General features: G+C 37.3%; 1 protein-coding gene across 4 annotated transcripts in view; it reads left to right on the top strand.

Moving 5' to 3' along the window:
• Window positions 1-22,401, top strand: part of CHRDL1 (chordin like 1) — a 114,915-nt gene that overhangs the window by 10,130 nt on the left and 82,384 nt on the right. For all 4 annotated transcript variants that reach the window (XM_008066804.2, XM_008066808.2, XM_008066806.2 and 1 more), the window contains exons 2-3: window positions 18,451-18,563; window positions 21,425-21,518. In XM_008066804.2, the coding sequence (XP_008064995.1) occupies window positions 18,451-18,563; window positions 21,425-21,518 (207 nt within the window). The remainder of the gene's footprint in view (window positions 1-18,450; window positions 18,564-21,424; window positions 21,519-22,401) is intronic.

Below are 22,401 nucleotides of genomic sequence, written 5' to 3'. Positions count from 1 at the left end.
TCAGGTGATCTTCCCACCTCAGCCTTTCAAGTAGCTGGAACCACAGACATGTACCACCATATACAGCTAATTTTTTGACTTATTGTAGAGACAAGGTCTCACCAAGTTGCCCAGGCTGTTCTCAAACCACTGGGCTCAGGCAGTCCTCTCACCTCCACCTCCCAAAGTGCTAGGATTACAGGCATGAGCCACCATGCCCAGCTGACTCCAGTTATTGAATTTGCTCCTTCTAGGAGCTGTAAATTTCTGTCTGGGGCATAATTGATCAAATCTCATGCTGCTGAGATAATAAGACCAATGTACTTGATGAAAGACCGTTATGTTTTCATCTAAGGTCAGGTTTCTATCAGTAGTAAGTGTTTGAGTAAGATAGTTGCATCCTCAAGAAGCATAGTTTGGAAGACATTGGTATGTGGGATAAATACCATGTGAGCAAATGAGGAAAGTTCTGTTAGGTTTAAAGGGGATGAAAAAGAACTTTTAGCTGGAGTAATCTTGTCTTACCATCAAGATTTCAAAGCCCTTTGGAGCGTGAATGCTATTTTATACTTTATGTTTTGTCACTGATATAAATGCAAAGTAAGGTCTCTGCCAGCTGTACCATTGTATACAGTCTATCTTTAGTATGACTTGACTTCACTACAAACAACACTGATTTTTTTTTTTGAGTTGAAGTCTCACTCTGTCGCCCAGACTGGAGTGCAGTGGCCGCTCCCGGCCACTTCAGGCTCGACCTGCTGGGCTCCGGCAATCCTTCCGCCTCAGCCTTCCCAGTAGCCGGAATTACAGGCATGTGCTACCATGCCCGGCTGTTTTTTGATTTTATTGTAGAGATGAGGTCTCGCTGCCCAGGCGGGTCTCGAACCCGCGGGCTCAGGCAATCCACTCTCCTCAGCCTCCCAAAGGCGCGGGATTACAGGCTGAGCCACCGAGCCCGGCTACAACACTGATTTTTAAAAAAATGATCAAAGCTTTGTTTTGGAGGTAGAGTGGAAAGAAAATTTGAGAAAAGGCTAGACAAGCATGTGTAGAAGCCCTTTACTTTCCAAGTTCTAAAAGTGAAGACCTGCACCTTACCAACTACGTAACTGGAGAGGTAGAATTCTGTAAAGGCCATAGTCCTTGTTCTAAAGCTAGACTACATAGGTTTAAATCCCAACTCCATACCTTGATTAGTCATGTCAGTTTGGGAAAGTAACCAGCTTCTCTGTGCCTCAGATTCATCATTTATTAAATGGGATTATAATGGGACCTACCTTGTAGGGTTATTGTGAGAATTTAGTGAATTTGTATACGTAAAAATCTTAGAACAGATCCTTACTCACAGGAAGTACTCAACAAATAAAATATTAGTTGTTGTTTTGTTATTGTTGTTATCACCATTCTCATCTGGCTCCATGTTTTGCCAGGACTTGACTGCTCTTCACATGTATCATCTATATCCTAGCCTTTGAGCCAAATTTGGAACAGGGAAAGTCAGATCACTCAGCTTTCTCACTTTGTCTAATAATACTCCTTAGAGGTTGAATTTGGGGTAATGGAATGTATTGACTGAAATTACTTATTTGCATTTCCTGTGATTTTAATGAATAATGGTGAATTCAGATATATTGAAGTGATCCAATGAATAGTGTCAATGAAATAATCTGTATTAAATATTTCTGAAGCTGGGCTCGGTGGCTCAGCCTGTAATCCCAGCACTTTGGGAGGCTGAGGTGAGTGGATTGCCTGAGCCCACGGGTTCGAGACCCGCCTGGGCAACTTGGCGAGACCTCATCTCTATAATAAATCAAAAATTAGCCAGGCGTGGTAGTGCGCGCCTGTAGTTCCAGCTACTTGGAAGGTTGAGGCAGAAGGATCGCCAGAGCCCAGCAGGTCGAGGCTGCAGTGGCTGGGAGCGGCCACTGCACTCCAGTCTGGGTGACAGAGTGATACTCCAACTCAAAAAATATATATATATTTCTGAGAAGAAATAGCAACTTTCCCATATGTATCACTACCATTGTCACAAGAAAAAATGCTGAATGAACTGAAAAATCAGCAGTAGATACTGTAAGATGGGAAATGGAAATAGAAGGCATAACAGATTGGGAAGGAAGATATAAAACCCCTTTTGTTTGCAGATGACATGATTTTTCATGTAGAAAATCCCAAAGAATCAACCACAATGACAAGAAAACATTCCTGTAATTAATAAGCAGTAGTAGCAAGGTTGAAGGACACAAGGTGAATATACAAAAGCCAATTGCTTTCCTATATAGAAGCAATGAACAAGTGGAATTTGAAATAAAAAATACAATACCATTTATAGTAGCACTCCCTCAAAATGAAACACTTAGGTATAAATTTAACAAAATATGTATACGATTTATATGATGAAAATTGTAAAACTCTGATGAAAGAAATCAAAGAACTAAATAAAATGGAGGGATAATTCATGTTCATGGATAGGAAGATTCAATATTGTCAACATGCCAGTGCTTCCCAACTTGATCTATAGATTCAGTGTAATACCAGTAAAAAGATCAGCAAGTTATTTTGTGGATATCAAATAACTGACTTAAAGTTTATATAAAAAGGTAAAGAAACCAGAATAGCCAACACAATATTAAAGGAAAAAAATCAGGCTGGGCTCGGTGGCTCAACCTGTAATCCTGCGCTTTGGGAGGCTGAGGTGAGTGGATTGCCTGAGCCCGCTTAGGCAACTTGGTGAGACCTCATCTCTACAATAAATCAATAATTAGCCGGGCATGGTAGCTCGCGCCTGTAGTTCCAGCTACTTGGAAGACTGAGACAGAAGGATTGCCAGAGCCCAGCAGGTCGAGGCTGCGGTGGCCGGGAGCGGCCACTGCACTCCAGTCTGGGCGACGGAGTGAGACTCCAACTCAAAAAAAAAAAAAAAGAAAAGAAAAGAAAAAATCAGAGGGCTGACACTACCTGACTTTCAAGACCTACTATTAAGCTGTGGTAATTAAAACGGTGTGAGACTGGCAAAAGAATAGACAAATGGATCAATGTAACATAGTAACCCAGAAATAGATCCACATAAACGTCATCAATTTATCTTTAACAAAGAAGCAAAGCAATCCAATGGAGAAAAGATAGTCTTTTCAGTACACAGTTCTGGAAAATCTGGACACAGACCTTATACCTTTTACCAAGATTTACTTAAAACGAATCACAAATCTAAATGTAAAATACAAAACTATAAAAATCTTAGAAGATAACATACAAGACAATTTAGATAACCTTAAATTTGGCAATGATTTTTTAAAGATATAACACCAAAGTTTCTATTCATGAAAGAATAAGTAAACTAGGCTTTATTAAAATTAAAAATTTCTGCTCTGCAAAACACATTGTCAAGAAAGTGAAAAGAGAAGCCACAGACTGGGGAAAAAATATTTGCAAAAGACATATCTTGTAAAGGATTGTTATCCAAAGTATGCAAAGAACTCTTAAAACTCAACAATAAGAACACAAACAACATGATTAAAAAATAGGACAAAGACCCTAACAGACACTCACCAAAGAAGATATGCAGATAGAAAATATGCATATGCAATGATGCTCCACATCAGATTTCAAAAGGGAAATGCAAATTAAAATAATGAGATGACATTATACACCTATTTAGAATGGCCAAAATCCAAAACGCTGAAAACACCAAATGCTGGCAAAGATATTAGCAACAGGAACTCACACTCTTTGCAGATATAAATGCAATATAAATGCAAAATTGTACAGCCAGTTTGGATGACTGTATGGCAGTTTCTTATAAAACTAAACATACTTTTACCATATGATCCAGTAATTACACTTCTTGATATTTACTCAAAACAATTGAAATCATATGTCCTCCCAAAACCTTCACATGAATATTTATAGTAGTAGCTTTATTTGCAGTTGCCAAAACATGGAAGCAACCAAAGATGTCCTTCAGTAGATGAATAGATGAACATTGGTAAATCAAGGCAGTGGAATATTATTCAGTCCTAAAAAGAAATGAGCTATCAAGCCTTGAAAAAATGTAGAGGGTACTTAAATGTATTACTTAGTGAAATAAGTCAACTTGAAAAAGCCACATATTGTATGATTCCAAGTTTATGATATTCTGGAATAGGCAAAACTATGGAAATAGTAAAATGGTCAGTGGTCGCTAGGGGTTAAGGGATAGAGAGGAATTAATAGGCGGATCACAAAGAATTTTTAGGGCAGTGAAATTACTCCATATAATACTATAATGGTGAACACATGTCATTATACATTTGTCCAAACCCATAGGATGTATATTACTGAGAGGGAACCCTAATCTACAGTATGGACTTAGGGCGATGATGATGTTTCATTGAAGGTTCATCAGTGGAAACAAATGTACCACTCGGGTGGGGGGATATTGATAGTTGGGGACACTATGCATTTGTGGTACTAGTGGCAGGAAGTATATGGGAAATCAGCCTTCCTCTCAATTTACTGTGAACCTAAAACTGCTCTAAAAAATTAAGTCTTGGCCAGGCTCGGTGGCTCAGCCTATAACCCCAGCAATTTGGGAGGCCGGGGCAAGTGGATTGCCTGAGCCTGTGAGTTTGAGAGCAACCCAGGCAACTTGGCAAGACCTTGTCTCTACAATAAATCAAAAAAATTAGATGGGCATGGTAGCACACAGCTGTAGTTCTGGCTACTTGGAAGGCTGAGGCAGAAGGATCACTAACACCCAGCAGGTCAATGCTGGGGTGGCCATGAGTGTGCCACTGCAATCCAGCCTGGGTGACAGAGTGAGACTCCAACTCAAAAAACAAAAACAAAAAACAAAAAAATTAAGTCTTCATTTACAAAGACTGAGTGAGAGCTAATCATGCAATTATAGAATACTTTCCCTTCCCCCACAGTTTGTAACTGCTTCAGATTTCTCTTCAGAAACTATGCAATCAAATAAAGGATGGAATGAAATATTTAAGTTGTTGAAAGAAAAAAAATTCTATCAACTAGAATTCTGTATCCAGAGAATTTATCATTCAAAAGTAAATGAGAACTAAAGACTTTTTCAAACAAACAAAAAGTGAGAGCATTTGTAACCAGTAGACCTGCTTTGCAATAAATATTAATAAAAATTCTGTGAAAGAGGAAAAGTGACATAGGTCAGAAATTTGGATCTACATAAAGAAAGGAAGAGTGTCAGAGAAGTAATAAGTGGAATACTTATTTTTCTTATGGATATAATAAGACCAGTCTGTTCAAAATAATAATAGCAATTTTATATTAGGTGATTATAGCATATGAGTAAGTAGAATGAGTGACAACAATGTAATAAGAAATGGGAGGGATAAATTGGGAATATTCTGTTAGAAGTATCGGTGCCACACATGAGGTAGTATATAGTAGTGTTATTGAAGAGTGTACTTACATTAATTGTAAATGTATATAGTGAACTCTAGGACAGCCACTAAAAGCATTCTTAATGAAGTATAATTGATATGCTAAGAAAATAGAAAAAAATGGAATAATATAAAATAGTCAGTTAAAACCAGAGAAGATAAAAAGTAACAGAAAGCAAGGGCAGTGAATAGGATAGTTGTAAATCTGATCAATATTAATCCAAATAATCAATAATCATGTTAAATGTGAATGGGCTATATAAACCAATTAAAAGACAGAAGCTGTCAAAGTGGATTTAAAAAGTTCAAAACCTAATTATATATTGTCTACAAGAAACCCATTTTATTTTTATTTTATTTTTTTAAATGAATATTTTTTATTATGGTTTTGTGGGGTACAGTTGAGGGTTAGGTGTACAATTATGTTTTATTCAGGCACCCTGTTGATAAGAGGTGTTTCCTCTTCCCCAGACAGATATTTGCTACTGTTAATCTCATCCCCCCCCATAGTTTCCCAGTACCGTCAGTCATTTTCTTATAGTATTACATTGGATGTTCAAGGTCCATTATATGAGTGAGAACATGTGATACTCGGATCTTTGTTTCTGTGAGAGGTCACTCAGTATTATAGACTCAAGTTCCATCCAGGTTGCGGCGAAATTCATGATTTTGTTCTTTTTTATGACTGCGTAGTATTCCATCATGTATATGTACCACATTTTTTTAATCCAGTCCTCTTTTGATGGGCAGCATGGTTGTTTCCAGGTTCTTGCTATTGTGAACAACGCTGTGATAAACATACACGTGTAGGTATCTTTTTTATAGAGTGATTTGAGTTCTTCAGGGTATATTCCCAGTAGGGGGATTGCGGGATCATATGGGAGGTTGATATTTAGAACTTTTAGGAATCGCTACACTGCTTTCCACAGAGGTTGCACTAGTTTACACTCCCACCAACAGTGTAGAAGTGTTCTCTTTTCGCCACACCCTCTCCAGCAGTTGTTATTTTGTGAGTTGTTGATAATTGCCATTCTGACTGGAGTCAGGTGGTATCTCAGTGTGGTTTTGATTTGCATCTCCCTGATGATTAGTGAGGTTGAACATTTCTTCATGTGTTTGTTGGCTGCTCCGATGTCTTCCTTTGAGAAGTGTCTGTTCATATCTTTTGCCCATTTGATAATGGGGTTGTTTTTTTCTTTTCAGCACGTTTTAGTTCCTTGTAGATCCAGGATGTTAAGCCTTTGTCAGACCTGGTGTTGGCAAATATTTTTTCCCAGTCTGTAGGCTGTCTCCCTGCTCTATTCATGGTTTCTCTGGCCTTGCAGAAGCTTGTCAGTTTAATAAGGTCCCACTTGTCTATATTCTCTCTTATGACCTGTGGGTTTCGGGTTTTGTTCAGGAATTGGATGCCAGTTCCGATTTCCATGAGGGTATTTCCTTCATTTTCTAAGGTTCTTATGGTTTGAGGTTTTACGTTTAGGTCTCTGATCCATTTGGAGTTAACCTTTGTGCATGGGGATAGATAGGGGTCCTGTTTCAATCTTCTGCATGTGGTCAGCCAGTTTTCCCAGTATTGTGTATATTTAAGGGACACAACATGATGTCATGAGATACATATATATTAAAATGGTTACTATAGTGAAACAAATTAACATCCATTATCTTACATAGTTACCCAACTACAAGAGCAGCTATAATCATATCAGTTGAATAATTTTTTGTTGTGAGTCAAATTCCTCAATTGTGGTGGGTCAGATTATAATCAACCATTGCAGGCCAAATTGAAATTTTATTTTTTTAGTGGTTTTTTGTTGAGAAAAATTTCGTTTTACCTCTTCCAGTGGATATATATTTTATTTCAAGATACACTGCAGCCTATTATTATCAATGCTTCAAACCTGCCAGCCATTAGCGTCTTTGATTTTTGTTTATTGCTTTTTTTTTATTTGGAGTCTCACTCTATTACCCAGGTTGGAGTGCAGTGGCATACTCATGGCCACCCCAGCATCAACCTGCTGCCAGCAATCCTTCTGCCTCAGTCTTCCAAGTAACTGGAACTAAGAAGCGTGCTACCACACCCAGCTAATTTATTTATTTATTTATTTATTTATTTATTTATTTATTTATTTATTTATTTATTTATTTGTGGAGACTAGGTCTTCCCAAGTTGCCCAGGCTGATCTCAAACCTGTAGCCTCAGGTAGTCCACTCGCCCCGGCCTCCCAAAGTGCTGGGATTACAGGCTGAGCCACCAAGCCTGGCCAGCCATTGGCATCTTGAAGCAACATAATTTGTTATCCATGACTCCTGAATGTTCCTCATGTCAACAAAACTTATGGTGGATGGTATGACAACAATGCAAAGACACCTATTTGTGAAAATGCATTCACAATTGCCAATCGTCATGGATCTCTCTTTGAAATGAATTTTTTTTCCCCACAAAGTCTAACATTTCCCTGGAAATGTGACTTCATCTTCTATTCTTAAGGTCTGTGGAAGTCACAGAGACTGGAATTTTTGGCCCATATGCTACGGTCAATATTTACAGTGTCTGTTGCAAAGTATAACAGCATTGCTTTGAACTGTATCTGGTACTGCTTGGCAGTCGTGGTCATTACTTGCAAAATTGACAACCCCTATTTTGGAAATAATGTTTTCAGTTCCCTTTTACTGTGTATGTCGGAACAATATCCTGTTAACTAATGTAATATTCCCTTTTATTGCATATGTCAGAACAATTTCCTGTTAACATGATGTGTCCTTTTACTACATATATCAGAACAGTTTCCTATTATTCAATATGATATTTTGATTTTTGTTTTTAGTATGTTTTAGTACAACTATCTAGGGAAAAATTCTTCAATTGAATACATCTGAGAGACAGATTGTTCAATTGATCTACTATAATCTCATTTAGCAAACATTCTGAATACAATACATTATCATTATCATTAACTCTAGTCCTCACATTGCACATTAGATCTTTAGATTTGTTCATCCTACATATCTGCTACATTGTATCATTTGGCCTACATCTCCCATTTCCTTCCCGACTACTCTGATCCTAGAAACTACTCTTTTATTTTCTATCTTTGTGTATTTTAGGAAATGTGGGGCCTGCTCCGTTCCCACCTTGTTCAGTGGCATATACTGGAGCCTATCTTTGTGTATTTGACATTAAAAAATACCACATATAAGTGAGATCATGTAATATTTTTCTTTCTATGTCTGACTTATTTCACATAGCATAATACATACAAAGGAATATTCAGCCTTAAAAAAAGGAGAGATCCTATCATTTGCCATAAATATAGATGGACCTGGAGAACATTAAGCAAACTGAAAGAAATTGATTCAAATATGAAGACACAGAGGGATTAAACGTAAAGGGATAAAAATATATTATATAAGCACTAATCCCGAGAAGTAGTTGCTATGACTTCAGGGAAAGGAAAATTATCTGAGATGAAGGGGCATTAATAAAGGGGTCAATTCTCCAAGAAGCTATAACTATCTTTAACCTGTATGAACCCAACAGCATCAAAACACATTAGATTAAAAAAATTCAAACAAAAAAACAACTGACAGAAATGCAAGGAGAAATAGACAGACTATTATAACTGGAGACTTCTATATCCCTCTATTAAGAATTAATAGATCCAGCAGGCAAAAAATATCAGTAAGGATTTAGTTCAGTTTAACCATTAGTCAATTGGATCTATTAGACACCTATAGACTATTTATCCAACAACAGTAGGATATGCATTTTTCTCAAGCTCACATGGAACATTCACTAAGACCATATTCTGAGTCATAAAATATACCTTAACAAATATAAAATAATAGATATGATACAAACTATGATCTCACACCATACTGGAATTAATCTAGAAATAAATGACAGAAAGATAGGTATAAAATTCTAAAATATTTAGAAGTTAAACACAACACTTTATTTTTTTTTTGAGTTGGAGTCTTTCTCCATTGCCCAGGCTGCAGTGCAGTGGCTCGCTCATGGCCACCCCAGCATCGACCTGCTGGACTCTGGCAATCCTTCCACCTCAGCCTTCCAAATAGCTGGAACTATAGGAGCATGCTACCACGCCCGGCTAATTTTTTTATTTATTGTAGAGATGAGGTCTCACCATGTTGCCCAGGTTGGTCTTGAACCCATGGGTTCAGGCAATCCTCTTGCCTTGGCCTCCCAAAATGCTGGGATTACAGGCTTGAGCCACTGTGCCCTGCCTAAACACAACATTAATAACTAAATAGCATATGGGTCAAAGAAGTGGTTTAAATACAAATTTTAAAATATTTTGAACTAAATGAAAATGCCATTTATCGAAATTTGTGGGATGTAGGGACTGGGTGTGGTGGCTCATGCCTGTAATTCCAACCCTTTGGGAAGCAGAGGTGGGTGGATTACTAGAGCCCAAGAATTTGAGACCAGCCTAGGCAAGATAGTGAAACTTCATCTCTACCAATAAAAAAAAAAGGAAACAGAAAAAGAAAAAAATTAGTCTGGTGTGGTGGTACATGCTTGTAGTCCCAGCTATTCGAGATGCTGAGGCCGAAGGATCTCCTAAGCCCAGGAGGTCGAGGCTACTGTGAGCTGTGATTGTCGTGATCATGCCACTGCATTCCAGTCTGGGTGACAAAGTGAAACCCTGTGGAGGTGCAGCAAATGCAGTGCTTAGAAGAAAATTTATAGCATGCAATTAATATATTAAAATTGGAATGATTCCCCTATCTTGGTGAATTGAATCTCTTCTCCCTCTCTCCCTCCCTCCCTCCCTCCCTCCCTCCCTCCCTCCCTCCCTCTCTCTCTCTCTCTCTCTCTCTCTCTCTCTCTCTCATTTACTTTCTAAATATACTAGATTTTTCAATCTTAAAAAAAAGAAAAAGAATTGGAAACATTCAGGGTCAGTAATCTAGATTTCTACTTGAGCAAACTAGGAAGAGAAGAACAAATCAAATCCAAAATAAACAATAGGAAATACATTTTAATACAAACAAAAATACAGAATGAATAAGATCTAGTATTCAGTAGCACAACAGATTGACTATAGTTGACAATAATTTATTGTATATTTTAAATAGCTAAAAAATGGAATTGAAATGTTCCTAAAGCAAAGAAATTATAAATGCTTGAGGTGATGGGTAGTCCATTTACTCTGGTTTGATCATTAAACATTGTATGCCTATATCAAAATATCACATGTTCTCTCATAAATATATACAACTATTATGCACCCATAAGAATGAAAAACTTAAAAAAAGTAATTTAAAAATGAAAACAGAAATCAGTGAAAGTGAAACCTAGAAAATAACGGAGAAAAACCAGTGAAACCAATAGCTGGTTGTTTGAAAAAATCATTAAATTAATAAACCTCTAATCAGTTTAAGTAAGAAAAAAAATAGAAGGTACAAATTAATATCAGAAATGAAAGACCTTCACTACTGATCTCATTGACTTTAAAAGAATAATAAGGAAATATCATGAACAACTCTGTCTCCACAAATTTGATAACTTAGACAAAATAGACCAATTCCTTGAAAAACACAACTTAGCAAAACTTACACAAGAAGAAACAGATAATCTGAATATGCCTATATGTATTAAAGAAATTGAAACAATAAATAACACCTTTCCAAAGAGAAAGCATCAGTCCTAGATGGGTTCATTGATGAATTCTTCTAAACATCTAAGGAAGAAATTTTACCAACTCTCTACAGTCTGTTCCAGAAAATAGAAGCAGAAAGGAACATGACCAAATATCCTATGATGCCAACATTACCCTAGTATTAAAACCAGACAAAGACATTACGGGAGAGGAAAACTACTCACCTATATCTCTTATGAACATAGATGTAGAAATCTTCAAAAACACTAGCAAATTGAACCCTACAATGTATAAAAGGAATTATACACCACAGCCAAGTGGGATTTATTCCAGGTATCTAGGTATGCAAGGCTCTTTCATTATTTCAACAATTAATTAAGGTAATTCTTCACATCAACAGGCTAAAGAAAAAAAATCACATGCTCATATCAATGAATGCAGAAAAAACCATTTGATAAAATATAACACTATCCAGCAAACTAGGAATAAATGGGGTAACTTCCCTGACTTGATAAAGGACATCTATAAAAAACCTACAGCTAACGTTATACTCAATGGTGAGAAACTAGATGCTTTCCTACTAAGATCAGGAATAAGGTAACAATATCTACTCTCACCACTCCTATTCAAAATTGAACTGGAAATTCTAGTTAATGCAGTAAAATGGGAAATGGAAATAAGTAACAGATTAATAACAGATTTGGAGTAAGAAATAAAACTACTTTTCTATGCATATGACATGATTATCCATGTAGAAAAGCCCAAAGAATCAACAATGACAGAAAACAAAATCAAAAAAACTTCTGCAGTGAATAAGCAATTATGGCAAAGTTGAAGGATTCAAGGTTAACATACAAAAGTTAATTTCTTTCTTATCTACCAGCAATGAACAATTGAAATTTAAAATAAAAACATAATACTATTCACATTAGCACCACATAAGTGAAATATTTAGGTATAAATCTAGCAAAATGTATACAGGATCTTTGTCTGGTCTGGTTGTAGTTGTTCATTCCTGTAAGCCCAGTGCTTTGGGAGGCTGAGGCAGGTGAATCACTTAAGTCCAGGAGTTTGAAGCCAGCCTGGACAACATAGTGATCTCACTGTGTAAAGACCTCTGTTTCCAAAAAAATTTTTTTAAAGTAGATGAGGAAAACTATTATAAAACTCTGATGAAAAATCAAATAAATGTAAAGGTATCCCATGTTCATGGATAGGAATATTCAGTATTATCATGATGTCAGTTCTTCCAAAATTGATCTATAAATTCGATACAATACCAGTCAAAACCCAAACATGGCAGAATTTTAAATGCATATTACTAAGTGAAGAAAGCTAGTTTTTAAAGGCTGCATGCTCTATGATGCCAAGAATATGACATATTGGTAAATACAAAACTATGGAGGCAGTAAAAAGATCAGTAGTTGTTAGGAGTTGGGGAAGACAGAGGAAAGAGATGAACAGGCAGAGCACAGGAGATATATAAGGTAGTGAAACCGCTCTGTATGATACCATAATGGTGGATATATGTCATACATTTGTCAAAACACATAGAACTATACATCACAAAAAGTAAACCCTGATGTAAACCATGTACTTAATTAATATTAACATATCAATAGTATCAGTAGTGGTTTATCATTTATAGCAAATGTATCACATTAATACAAGACGTTAATAATAGGTGGGGGGGTTTAAAAGGGGATATATGGGAAGTCTGTATTTTCTGCTCAATTGTGTTTGTGTGTGTGTTTTGTAAATGTAAAACTAATCTAAAAAATAAAATCTATGAAATAAAAACGACTGGGGAGACATTACCAAAATGTAAAAAGTAATTATTTTTTGGTGGTAGGATTGTGTGTGATTTTTCTCTCCTCTATATATTCCTTTTATTTTTGTTTTATTAGGGTATAATTTACATGTACCAAAATATGCCCTTTTTTCAGTATAGTTTTAATGAAGGCATTCTTTTGTGTTGTTACCACCATAATCAAGATTTAAAATGGCTCCATCACCCAAAAAAACGTACTCTGTGCCCCTTTGTTGTCAAATCCTTTTCCTACCCAACTCCTCAGCATCTACTAATCTGTTTTATGGTTCTACAAATTGCATTTTCCAAAATGTAAATAATTGAAATCATGAGGTATGTAGACTCTGAGACTGGCTTTTTTCATTTAGCATAATACTTATGAGATTCATTAATGTTTATGTGTCAGCCATTTGTTCTTTTTTATTGCTCACTAATATTTCATTGCTTGGATGTTTATAAATTTATCCGTTAAAGGACGTTTAAGTTGCTTCTAGTTTTTGCTAACTCTGAGTAAAGCTATTTTAAACACTTACACACAAGTTTTTGTTTGAATACACATTTTTACTTCACTTGGGTAAATACCTAGGAGTGGAATTGCTGGATTGTATAGTATGTTTAATTTTGTAAGAATCTGCCTACTTGATTTTCACAGTGGCTATATTATTTTATATTTCTATGAGCAAAGTGTGAGGAGATTTCCAGTTGTTTCACATCTTTACTAGCATTTGGTATTGTCAGGTTTTTTGAGTTTAGCCATTCTAATAAGTAGGTAACTGATATCTCATTATGGTTCAATTTGTATTTACCTAATGACTCATACTATTCTTGACATTTCTGTATCTTCTTTGGTGAAGTGTTTATTCAAACTCTATTCTCATTTTTAAAAATTGGATGGTGTTCTTTTTTATTTTAAAGATGTGGGGTACAATTCAGAGTTAGGTACGTAAGTGGTCATCATGCAAGTGAAGTTTGGGCCTCTCATTGGTTCTCACATTGCTTGCTTTTGGATCAGGTACCCTTATTAATGTTATATGCCTCCCCCCCCTCGGCAGTTACCTGCTTCTGCCAATCCCTTTCATGCAGTATTATGATAAATGTTCAGGGTCCACTTATGAATGAGAACATGTGGTACTCAGTTCTTCATTTCTGTGATAGATTACTGAGTATGATACAATCCACGGTGCTGCGAAGTCCATAATTTTGTCCTTCTTTATAGCTGAGTAATATTCCATTGTGTATATGTACCTCATTTTTTAAATCCAGTCCACTTTTGATGGGCAGCACTGTGGATTCCATGTTTTTGCTATTGTCAATAGTGCTGCAATAAGCATGCGTGCACAGGTATCTTTTTAAGTTTTAATTTCCTTTAACAGAAATGTAATTTGCAATATTTTCTCTCAGTCTGTGGCTTTTCTTTTCATTTTCTGATCTCTATTTTTCAAAAGCAGAAGTCCTTAATTTTGATAAAGTCCTATTTTACAATATTTCTTTACAGTTTCTTACAATTTTTCTTCTCTTTGCCTAACCTTAGATCACAAAAATACTCTCCTGTGTATTCTTTTAGAAGTTTTAAAGTATTCGATTTTACTTTAACGTCTATGATCCATGTTGCATTCATTTTTATATAGTATGAAATGTGGATTAAGGTTCATTTTTATTTTGCTTTGCATATAACTATCCAAATATTTCTGTAGCATTTGTTGAAAATAGTATCCTTTCTTTATTGAACTGCCTTTGCACCTTTGTTGAAAATCAATTGACTACCTATGAGTGGGTCTATTTTTTACTCTGTTCTATTCTATTGATATATTTGTCTAATCTTAAAAATGCCAGCTTTATATTAAATATCCAATGTCTTTCATCTTCAGAATTGTTTTGACTATTCTACTGCCTTTTTCTTTCCATATATTTTTTTTTTTTTGAGTTGGAGTCTCAGTCTGTCACCCAGGCTAGAGTGCAGTGGCATGTTCATGGCCACCCCAGCATCAATCCACTGGGCTCAGGCAATCCTGCCACCTCAACTTTCCAAGTAGCCGGAACCATAGGCGCATGCTGCTATGCCCGGTTAACTTGTTTATTTATTGTAGAGATGAGGTCTCGCCAAGTTGTCCAGTCTGGTCTTGAACCTGTGAGATCAGGCAATCCTCTTGCCTCAGCCTCCCAAAGTGCTGGATTTACAGACTTGAGCCTAAATTTTGTATTAGATAGCCAATTTTTATATATCCTGCTGGTAATTGGATTTAGATTGCATAAAATCTATAAACCACTTTGAAGATAATTGAAATCTTAACAATATTGTGTCTTCCAATTCACAAATAAGGTGGTATATCTCTTTATTTTTTTAGGCCTTTATTGATTTCTTATACCAGTGTTTTTTTTTTTTTTTTTAGTTTTCTGAGTACAGATCTTACACATATTTTGCTAGATTTATACCTCAGTATTTTCATATTTTGGGGATAGTACATTTTCAGGTTTCAATTACTAATTGTTCATTATAGAATATATAAATATGATGTTTTTGCATATTGAACTTGTATCTTCAAGTCTTGCTAAATTCTTACTATTGATAGTAACTTAAATAGATTCTTGGAGATTTTTCTGCGTAGAAAATCATGTTATCTGTAAGTAGAAAGTTTTTGCTTTTTTTTTTTTTCTTTTAGCATTTAGTCCTTTATTATTATTTTTTTATTACCCAATTTCACTAGCTAAGATCTTTAGGAATGGTGGAACAGACATTCTTACATAATTTCTGATCTCTCTCTCTCTCTCTCTCTCTCTCTCTCTCTCTCTCTCTTTTTTTTTTTTTTTTTGAGTTGAAGTCTCAGTCTGTTGCCCAGGCTGGAGTGTAGTGGTACGCTCACGGCCACACCAATGTTGACCTGCTGGACTCCCGCTATCCTTCCGCCTCAGCCTTCCAAGTAGGCGGAACTACAGGCATGTGCTACCATGCCCGGGTAATTTTTTGATTTATTGTAGAGACGAGGTCTCGCCAAGTTGCCCAGGCTGATCTCGAACCTGCGGGCTTAGGCAATCCATTTGCCCTGGCCTCCCAAAGTCCTGGGATTACAGGCTGAGCCTCCGAGCCTGGCCTAATTTCTGATCTTAAGGGGAAAGCATTTGGTCTTTTGCCATTAAGTGTGATGTAAGCTGTAGATTTCTTATTGATTTCCTTTATCAGCTTGAGGATGTCCTCCTTCTATTTTGCTGAGAGTTTCTGTCATGAATGGGTGTAGAATTTTATCAAATGATGTTTCTGCATCTATTGCGGTGATATATGGTTTTCCTTCTTTAGTTCGTTGATATGGTAAATTATATTGATTGAATTATGAATATTGAACTAGCCTTGAGTTTCTAGGATAAGCCCCACTTGCTTATGAAGTATCCTTTCTATATATTGTTGGATTTAATTTGCGAACATTTTGTCAAGAATCTTTATCTTGAGGGATATTGGTCTGTAGTTTATATTAATATCTTATTTTGGTTCTGGTATCAGTGAAATGTTTGCATCAAAGATTCACTTGGAAAGCATTCCCTCCTCTTAGTTTTCTGGAAGGATTTGATAGAATATTTAATAGAATTTACCAGTAAAGTCATCTGGTTCTGGAATTTTGTTTGTGAGAAGGTTTTCAGCTACAAATTCAAATTTTTACAAAGATACAGGACTATTCAGGTTATTCGTCTATCTCGTCTTGATTGAGCTTTGGTAATTTATGTCTTTCAAAGAATTAATCCATCTCATCTAAGTTGTTAAACTCACTGGCATAAAGTTATTCATAGTATTCCCTTTTTACCCTTTTAATGTCAGTAGGCACTGAAATGAAGTCCTCTCTTTTGTACCTAATATTGGTACTTTGCATCTTCTTTCTTATTATCTTTGTTAGTTTTGCTAGAAGTTTATCAATGTCATTGATCTTCCTAAGAACCAGTTTTGATCTCATTGATTTTTTTAAATTGGTTTTCTGTCTTCAATTTCATTGATTTCTGCTCTTTATTATTCTCTCCTTTTATTTTTTTTGTTTATTTTGCTCTACTTTTTCTAGATTCTTGTGTTGATTTGAGACTTTTCTTCTAATATGAATTTCTTTTTAAGTACTTCCTTAACTGAGTCTCACAATGATGTGCTGTGTTTTTATTTTCACTTGGTACAAAATACTTTCTATTTTACCTTTTGATTTCTTCTTCAACCCATGTATGTTACCAGTTTGTTAAAAGTGGTTATTTTCTAGCTAGGCGTGTTAGTACCCGCCTGTAGTTCCAGCTACTTGGAAGGCTGAGGCGGAAGGATTTCCGGAGCCCAGTAGGTCGAGGCTGCAGTGGCCGGGAGCGAAATGAGACATTTGTTTCAGTGCAGTTTTAGTTTGAATCTCTGATTACTAGTGAGATTAAACATCTTTTCATGTTTATTCTCTGTTCCCATTTCTTCTTTTCTCTGAATTGCCTGTTCTTGTCCTTAGATTATTGTTTTATTGGATTGATTGGTCCTTTGCTTATTTATTTGAGTGATTTAAAATATTCCAGTACTAATACTTTGTTTATTATTTGTTGGAAATATCTTCTCTCAGTTTCTTGTTTATCTGTCTTTTCTTTATTCTTTCAGTTTTGATCATCAGGGAAATGTGTACTAGAGTGAGGAAGATTAATGTGTTTGTTACAAGAGTGATATTGGTTTATTTTGACCATTTATGAAGGGAAGCAGGAGATAGAAGAGGATGAGATTAGAAGATAAACCACTTAATCTGGAAATTCCATTTACATTTTCAATGCTTAAACATGCTTGTTGCTTACACTCGCTTACTGGCCACAGTGTACTAGGTCCATGTGATGAATAGAGAGTAAGGAATAAATGTTTCCTACTTTTAAGGACCCTGATGGAGGAACAAGACATGTGAAATAAGACAGGTAACATGGTATGTTGTTAGGTAAACTATGGTATAAGATAAGCTGTGGTTACCAAAATTTCTATTTCAGCAGAGGGGTGTGAGTGGTTTGAGTTAATTGGGAATTGTCTGTGCCAAAGAAGTCTGTAAATTGAATGGGAGCAGGAACTTTGCATAAACATTTTTTCTCTTCATTTTATCTCCAGCACTTAGCATTGTGCCTGACCAGCAGCCAGTGCTCAAATATGTTTAATGATTGAATGATATTAACATTTGTAGGTCAAGCCCTTTATAGAGACTTAACACAATGTGCATAGTCCATCACTCCTACTCTACCACCAAACAGCTCTGAAAATGTTCTGACACATCTGCATTTCAGAATTAGCTTGCATTTTCAAAGAAAGATAAAACCTTTTCAATAAAAGGACACATAGCATCTTACTATTGTAACAGAGCAGTAGATTTTGGGCTTCATTGTCAGACGAATGTGGGTTAGAGTCCTCTCTCAACTTCTTACTGGTTATATGACCCTTGATTTTCCTCATCCCTAAAATGAAACTAATAGCAGTGTCTACCTTCTGGGCCACTGTGAGGATCCAGTGAGTCAAGTGTGTAAAACATGAGCTCATAGTAGGGGTTCTATAAATACTCACTGTCTCTTCTCCTGATATACACTAAAACGGATGAAACCTGTGATTGCCTTTGAATTTTGTGACTTGATCCATGTTTCCTAACAGACATATTCTTCATCTCCTTCCTCACAGATTCAGAGACATATTGTGTGTTTCAAGACAAGAAGTACAGAGTGGGTGAAAGATGGCATCCTTACCTGGAACCTTACGGGTTGGTTTACTGTGTGAACTGCATCTGCTCAGAGGTACAATCCCTCATGACATATAATTTCCCAGTTTGCTCCTCAGTTTGCAGAGCGGCCAGGGAGCATGGTTGATAAGAGCCTAAAAAAAGTTAAGAAGCTGATTGGAAGGAAAAATAAACATCTCTTGTCTTTAATCCTCTTGTTTTTGGGGCTTGATTTTCATGAGCTTTCTGAGTATTTGCTATGGACAGATACTTATGTTCTCTTAGCCTAATGATATAGGACATGGCAGGAGAAGGTAGAAGAGCTTGATAGTTGGAATGAGGAAAAAGCTCAACATAACGTTTGGACTATAAGACAAAATAGATTTTTTTTTTTTTTTGAGTTAGAGTCTTACTCTGTCGCCTAGGCTGGAGTGCAGTGGCATACTCATAGCCACCCCGGCATCAACATGCTGGGCTCTGGTGATCCTTCTGCCTCAGCCTTCCAAGTAACTGGAACTACAGGCATGCTACCATTCCTGGCTAATTTTTAAAAATTTATCTTAGAGATGAGGTCTCGCCAAGTTGCCCGAGCTGGTCTCAAACCCGTGGGCTCAGGCAATCCACTTGCCTCAGCCTCCCAAAGTGCTGGAATTACAGGCTGAGCCACCGAACCCGGCCCAAAATAGGTTTTAAAAACTATTTTAAGGCTGACCTTTATAGAGGAGATGAGGACAGATTATAAACTGTTTCACTGGGAGAGTGGATTTTATGTTGTCTCAGCCAATAACTGTAATTAAGACTGAGTTTGTGAAACCTTGGCCTGTACCTGGTAAGGATTAGAGTTGTCTTGGCTTGGCCTTGGCTCCTGTCCAATCACTCAGAGAGGCATTTGGACAGCTTAAATGCCATGTTTGCAATAGATAAAGCAGGTAGTTCTGTCTTCTTTCCATGGCCTTGACACAGGACCACAGCTGTGGTCCATCTTTCTGAAGAAGCCTCTATGTATTAGGCCAGAGTTTCTCAACCTCTGCACTACTGACTTTTGGGGGCAGATAATTCCTTGTGGTAGGGTGTTATCCTGTGCATTGTAGGATGTTTAGCAGCATCCCTGGCCTCTATTCACTAGTTGATAGTAGTACCAATCCCAGTTGTGGAAACCAAAAATGTCTCCAGACACAGCCAAGTTGCCTGGGAGAAAAATAACTTCTGCGCTAGACCAATTGGGAAGGGGTCTTGTACTAGGCCTTGAGAATTCTGAACATAAACAAAGAATTTTTAAGACCATGTGTAAGAATTGCAACGCCTCCCTTATGCCCAGCTAGAGTAGGAGCAGTCACTTGCAAGCTGGATCCTTTTACCATCTGAAGAGAATTCTGAATATGTAGAAACCTAATTATCAGTCAACAGCGAGCAATATTAAGAGGCTATGGGGTTCTGGAATAATGACAGATCAAGTTTTCAACCCTGGTCTGCCACCTATGAGCCACGCTACATTGGACAAGTTACCTAACCTCTCTGTGATTCCTTCAACTTCCTCTTCTGTAGAATGGGATAATGATATTTTCTGTTCCATAGAATTGTGGTAAGGATTAAATTCACAAATCCATTTAAATCACTTAAAACAGTGCTTGGTCATGGTAAATGGTCAAGAAATGTTAACTGCTGTCATTGTCATCATTATCATCCTTATCATTGTGGTTATTATTATTATTAATCTATTAACTCTGGAACAGAATTTAGCATACAGCATACCTCAGCTAGGAGGTGTGGTTTCTGATGTGCTTCACTGATTTCACTTCAAGATGATACCACCTGCCTCTGAGGAAGGAGTATAATACATAAGGAACCTCTGTGGTGTTTCCAAATGCAGCATTCCAAAAATTTATTCTAGGAAGTACACAAGAAAAGGAAAAGGCTGTGGTAAGGTCATTCCAATTTGGATAAAAGAAACCTGCCTCTTTAAATGGCTAGAGCATGTATTAAGTAGAGCATTTGGGGACTGATTAACTGCCTGGTATGGCCTGATTTTGTCGGATTCTTGACCCAACACATTGGAGACGGACAGCTAATGATTGGGGACTGAGGCTTTGATGTCTTCAGGGCAGTGAAAATGTTTATATGACCCCAATGCCAACAGCTCAAGCACTAGACATCTTCTCTTTTTCTATCCTCTTCACTACCTTCTTCCCCGAAACAGCCTGACAGATACGAGTAGCCCTTGCTTCAAATGAATTATGGATGGAAAGTGTAAATGAAAAATTTATTTCCAGTCTTCTTTTGTTCTAGCAATGGTTGAGAACTGTCAGAGCTAGGAATTTTGGAATTGTAAATCGGGCAGGAACCCAGGTGCCCCACCCAGGCATACTACCTAGTCTGCTTGATTCCAAACTCTAGCTTGTTTTCAGAAGAATTTTGGCTGTAAAAGGAAATGAGAAGAGTCTCTCAGCCTACTGAGCCAAAGCAGAGTTACATGGAATCCAGGATTCGTGTGCTAGGAATGCCTTCTTGCCCAGGACTGGGTGGCAGCTCAGGGGACCTATTGCTCATTATCTCTTCTCTTCCATGGCATTGGGCAGGTGGTTATGAAATCAGAGTAGGTTCTTGGGAAAGACATGTAGTTAGAGCTGGAGAATGGTAGAAATGCCACAGAGCCAGGCCAGAAGCAGCCTCCCATAATTAATGGGAGCTTTGAAAATTGGAGCAGTAGTGATCCCAGCCTTAGAAAAACATGCCAATAAGCTATCAACCAACCCAGCAGAGGTGCTAGTGATGAGAAAAGGAAAGAAAATGTTGATTGCATTCAGCTTCTTGGGAATGCGTTATTCACTGTCTGGGTGAGTCCCTGTATGACTGTTTCTCAAACTGGCATGATCCCAGTGACCTTTGAAAGACATTCGTGTTTTTTTTCTTTCTTTCTTGCTGCCTTTTCTTTTTCAGAACGGGAATGTGCTTTGCAGCCGAGTCAGATGTCCAAATGTTCATTGCCTCTCTCCTGTGCATATTCCTCATCTGTGCTGCCCTCGCTGCCCAGGTAAACCAATTTGCCTCTTTCTTTCCCAGCCGAGGTTCTCCTTCCTCCCTCCCTCTTCACCCAGCTCAACCCATCTCCCTAATTCTTCAGAAGGGAAACTTCCAGAGATAACAATAGGACACTATTAGGCAGTCCAAACTGGCCACTAAATACTTTTTATAACCCACACAGGGTACATTCTAGGCTCTAATAAGTTATTGGGTACCCAGTAACAGATTTTTATTGGACTTTTAATCATTTGAATGTGGGTGTCAATTGGGGGATAGGAATTGTGGCCTAGAGATTTTCAGCCATAAACAGCCTCTTCCCACTATGGGCAGCAGGCACCAGGGGAGTTGTAGCATGGCGGCACGTGTCCTATGCAATTAGTGCTGGAATTGCATCCGAGCATAGCTTCTAAATTATGAGGGGGCTGTTCATAAATCAAAGGAGCTGAACCAGTGAGGTTTATGACAGTATAAAGCTGCCTGCCTGCCGAATAGTCACCTCCTCCAGACTGCACAGTTATATACACATTGTTAAGGGCAACTCAAAGGGGGAACCAGGCAGAGACTTTTTCACAAGGCTATTAGGACGTCTACTTTCACAATTTGCGACTAGGATATTTGTCTGAGGCGGGGGCTCCCTCAATGACACTTTGTTCATGTCTGACTGGGACCTGCTTCCCACACCAAAGACATGTACATGCAGTGATTCAGAGAATGCCTGTGGGCCCAGCGGTAGTCCTAGGAAAAGCTCCTTGACAATTTTTGGATCTGTGAAGTAGAAGCCTTGTCATCCTTTAAGTCAACTATATCCCCTTAGGTTGGAAGTTCATGAACTGGGGTTCCTGGGTGGGTCTTAGGAGGTCAGAGAACCCTTTACAATTATTTGCAGTATTTGG

This window comes from Carlito syrichta, unplaced genomic scaffold, assembly GCF_000164805.1.
Source record: "Carlito syrichta isolate Samal-C Ts95f unplaced genomic scaffold, Tarsius_syrichta-2.0.1 Scaffold309114, whole genome shotgun sequence".
Classification (NCBI taxonomy): Eukaryota; Metazoa; Chordata; class Mammalia; order Primates; family Tarsiidae; genus Carlito; species Carlito syrichta.
The sequence above is the reverse complement of the archived record's forward strand: the minus strand, read 5'-3'. Positions and strand labels throughout refer to the sequence as shown.